We start from the raw sequence: 3,128 nt of genomic DNA, 5'->3' as shown, positions 1-3,128 counted from the left end.
GTTCCAGCGATCGACGGTGCGACGAAAGACTTCACCCAATCACAAATGCGGTTGGCGGCCCGGAGACGTAGGAAGTCAAGGTGAGGTCGCCGGCTAGCGCGTCTGCTCTCCAACAAAGTCCTCCGGTTGTGTTGCTGTAGTCCGCCGCTAATACACCGATCCCACCTACAACTTTCTTCTTTGCAGCCTTCATTGTTCATTGAACAAATTGCAAAAGATTCACCAACACAGATGTCCAGAATACTGTGGAATTATGAAATGAAAACAGAGCTTTTTGTATAGGATTTTACGGGGTACCAATACTTCCGTTTAACTGACTACGTCACGCGTATACGTCATCATACTGAGACGTTTCAGCCGGATATTTCCCGGGAAATTTAAAATGTCACTTTATAAGTTAACCCGGCTGTATTGGCATGTGTTGCAATGTTAAGATTTCATCATTGATATATAAACTATCAGACTGCGTGGTCGCTAGTAGTGGCTTTCAGTAGGCCTTTAATGTGTTGGTCATGATTGTCGACATATACCACTGAATAAAACACCTTTTTAATTAACTTCCACAGACATTTCTCTGACAAATTAACTCAAATCACCAGCATTTTCATAATCTGGTCTTTATTGCATAATGTACGTTCTCACTTGTGATGCTGCTTTACTGTTCTTTCCATTGACTTTACACAACTGATCCCTATGACCTGAATGCAACACAGCGTGTGTGTGATACCCCTCAGCCCACCACCAACACTAATCAGCCTCCAAATGTAGGCCTGTGAATTTTTCCGACTCATTTCAACCCTTAACTGCGGATTACCCACACACGCGCGCTACGCATTGCAGGCATGACGGCGGTTTGTCGGTGTTTATTTACAGCCAAACGCTTAAATCTATTTGTGTGATGCCCTGTGATGTAACACTACTGTAATAGGGGTATGGATGGCATACGTGGTCGGCCGGGGGAGAGCTTGTGATAGCAGCATGACCACCCACGTGCCCCGTGTCGGACAAAACAGCGGTAGAGATTCACGTGGGCTTGAGGTAGTTGTACAGGGAGCTAAGTCCTCCTTGCAGAACCTCCTTAATGGGCTTGAGAAGCGGGTTATGTAAAATATGGAGTCCTTTGTCCATAGGGTGGCAGGCCAGCTTCCTGAGCCGACTCAGCAGGTACAGTTCCACCGGCACGCTTTGCAGTTCATTGAAGTCCACGTTGAGGAGCTCCAAGGAGTCCAGGAAGCACAGCGTCTTAGGCAAAGTGTGGATGCTGTTCCCCTCCACAATGAGGATCTTGAGGTTGACCAAGTCCTGGATCTGGTCCGCAATTGTCTCCAGACGGTTGCAGGCCAGTTGAAGAAAGACCAGACCCTTCATGCTGTAGACGCAGGTTGGGATGTGGGCGATGCGGTTGTGGCTCAGGTTGAGCTTGGTCAGGTTGCGCATGGCTGCCAAGCTCCCTGGCAAGCTGGTGATCTGGTTGTTGGCCAGGCTGAGTACTTCCAGGCCGGCGCAGGAGCCCAGCTCCTCAGGCACCTCACTTAAGCGGTTGCGGCAGGCGAAGAGCACACGGAGCTTCTTCAGGAGTCCAATCTCGGGAGGCAGACTGGTCAGGTTATTGCCCCACAGGTTGAGCACCACCAGGTTGTCCAGGGCACTGAGGGTGGGTGGCAGGGAGCACAAACAGTTCATGGACAAGTTGAGCTTCTGCAGCTCTCGCAGCTCCCACAGCTCGACTGGGGCGTCATCCAGGCCCCGCATGGCCAAGCTGAGGGTGCTGTAGCCGAAGTGCACCGTGGCGTGTCGGCGGATTCTCTCTGCGGCAGATGACAAGCCGGCTTGCTCGTTTCCAGCGCTCCTGCTGCCTTGAATCACACTCGCCTCGCTCAGTTCTCTGTTGGAGAAGCCGCGAGACTGCTTCCCGCCCATTGTGAGTCCCAAGATGTCCGCATGCGAGTCCCAACAGGATTGTTATTAAAGATAGTGTCCTCTGGTTGCTCGGAACATCTTTGAGTCCAGGTGGAACCTCAGCAGCTTTGAATCCTGGCGGAGCTAAGAGCGCACTGGGGGGGACTTGTGCATGGTCCCAGACAAAGTGCCTGTCTTACTCGGTTTCATTCCTCAGCTGGCCTTGTCACTTCTCAGGTCCACAGATAGAACCATGCTCCCCACCCACCCTCTGAGCTCTGAGTAGGAGGGGGCGAGCTTAACCAGTTGAGGTCTCTGCTATGATCTCATCCCAAAGTGCGGCCCGGGGGGCAGTTTGTGGTCTGCAGATTAATTTTTATTGATTTATTCTAAGAACTAAAGTTGGAAAAGAGAACTAAAAAAAATTACAGCAAAAGTTGAAAAAAGTGTGTAACCATGAGAGGAAAAACTTCAAATGTTAACATTAATACTCGGGATGTCCGATTAATATCGGACTGCTGATATTACCGGCCGATAAATGCTTTAAAATGTAATATCGTAAATTATCGGTTTAAAAATTATCAGTATCTGTTTCAAAAAGTAAAATGTATGACTTTTTAAAACGCCGCTGTGTACACGGTCGTAGGGGGAAGTACAGAGCGCCAATAAACCTTAAAGGCACGGCCCAGTCACATAATATCTACGGCTTTTCACACACACAAGTGAATGCATCCATACTTGGTCAACAGCCATACAGGTCACACTGAGGGTGGAAATATAAACAACTTTAACACTGTTACAAATATACGCCACACTGTGAACCCACACCAAACAAGAATGACAAACACATTTCGGGAGAACATCCGCACCGTAACACAACATAAACACAACAGAACAAATACCCAGAACCCCTTGCAGCACTAACTCTTCTGGGACGCTACAATATACACCCCCGCTATCCCCCCAACCCACCCACCTCAACCTCCTCATGCACTCTCAGGGAGAGCATGTCCCAAATTCCATGCTCCTGTTTTGAGGCATGTTGAAAAAAATAATTTGTGACTTCAATAATAAATATGGCAGTGCCATAACTTGAGTTGATTTATTATGAAAAACCTTGTTATATTGTTTAATGCATCCAGCGGGGCATCACAACAAAATTAGGCATAATAATGTGTTCATTCCACCACTGTATATATCGGTATCGGTTGATATCGGAATCGGTAATT

General features: G+C 48.0%; 1 protein-coding gene across 1 annotated transcript; it reads right to left on the bottom strand.

Moving 5' to 3' along the window:
• Positions 1–636: 636 nt before the first annotated feature.
• Positions 637–2,011, bottom strand: LOC133631421 (leucine-rich repeat-containing protein 30-like). The gene has a single exon (XM_062023624.1). The coding sequence runs from the start codon at positions 1,918–1,920 to the stop codon at positions 1,024–1,026; it is 897 nt and encodes a 298-aa protein (XP_061879608.1). The 5' UTR covers positions 1,921–2,011; the 3' UTR covers positions 637–1,023.
• Positions 2,012–3,128: the final 1,117 nt, after the last annotated feature.

The sequence above is a fragment of the Entelurus aequoreus genome, linkage group LG16 (assembly GCF_033978785.1).
Source record: "Entelurus aequoreus isolate RoL-2023_Sb linkage group LG16, RoL_Eaeq_v1.1, whole genome shotgun sequence".
Lineage (NCBI taxonomy): Eukaryota > Metazoa > Chordata > Actinopteri > Syngnathiformes > Syngnathidae > Entelurus > Entelurus aequoreus.
Note: the sequence above shows the minus strand (reverse complement) of the source record. Positions and strands in the feature narration are given on the sequence as shown.

Coding starts and splice junctions, on each gene's coding strand:
- LOC133631421 (XM_062023624.1), bottom strand. CDS start 1,920: ATGGGCGGGAAGCAGTCTCGCGGCTTCTCCAACAGAGAACTGAGCGAG.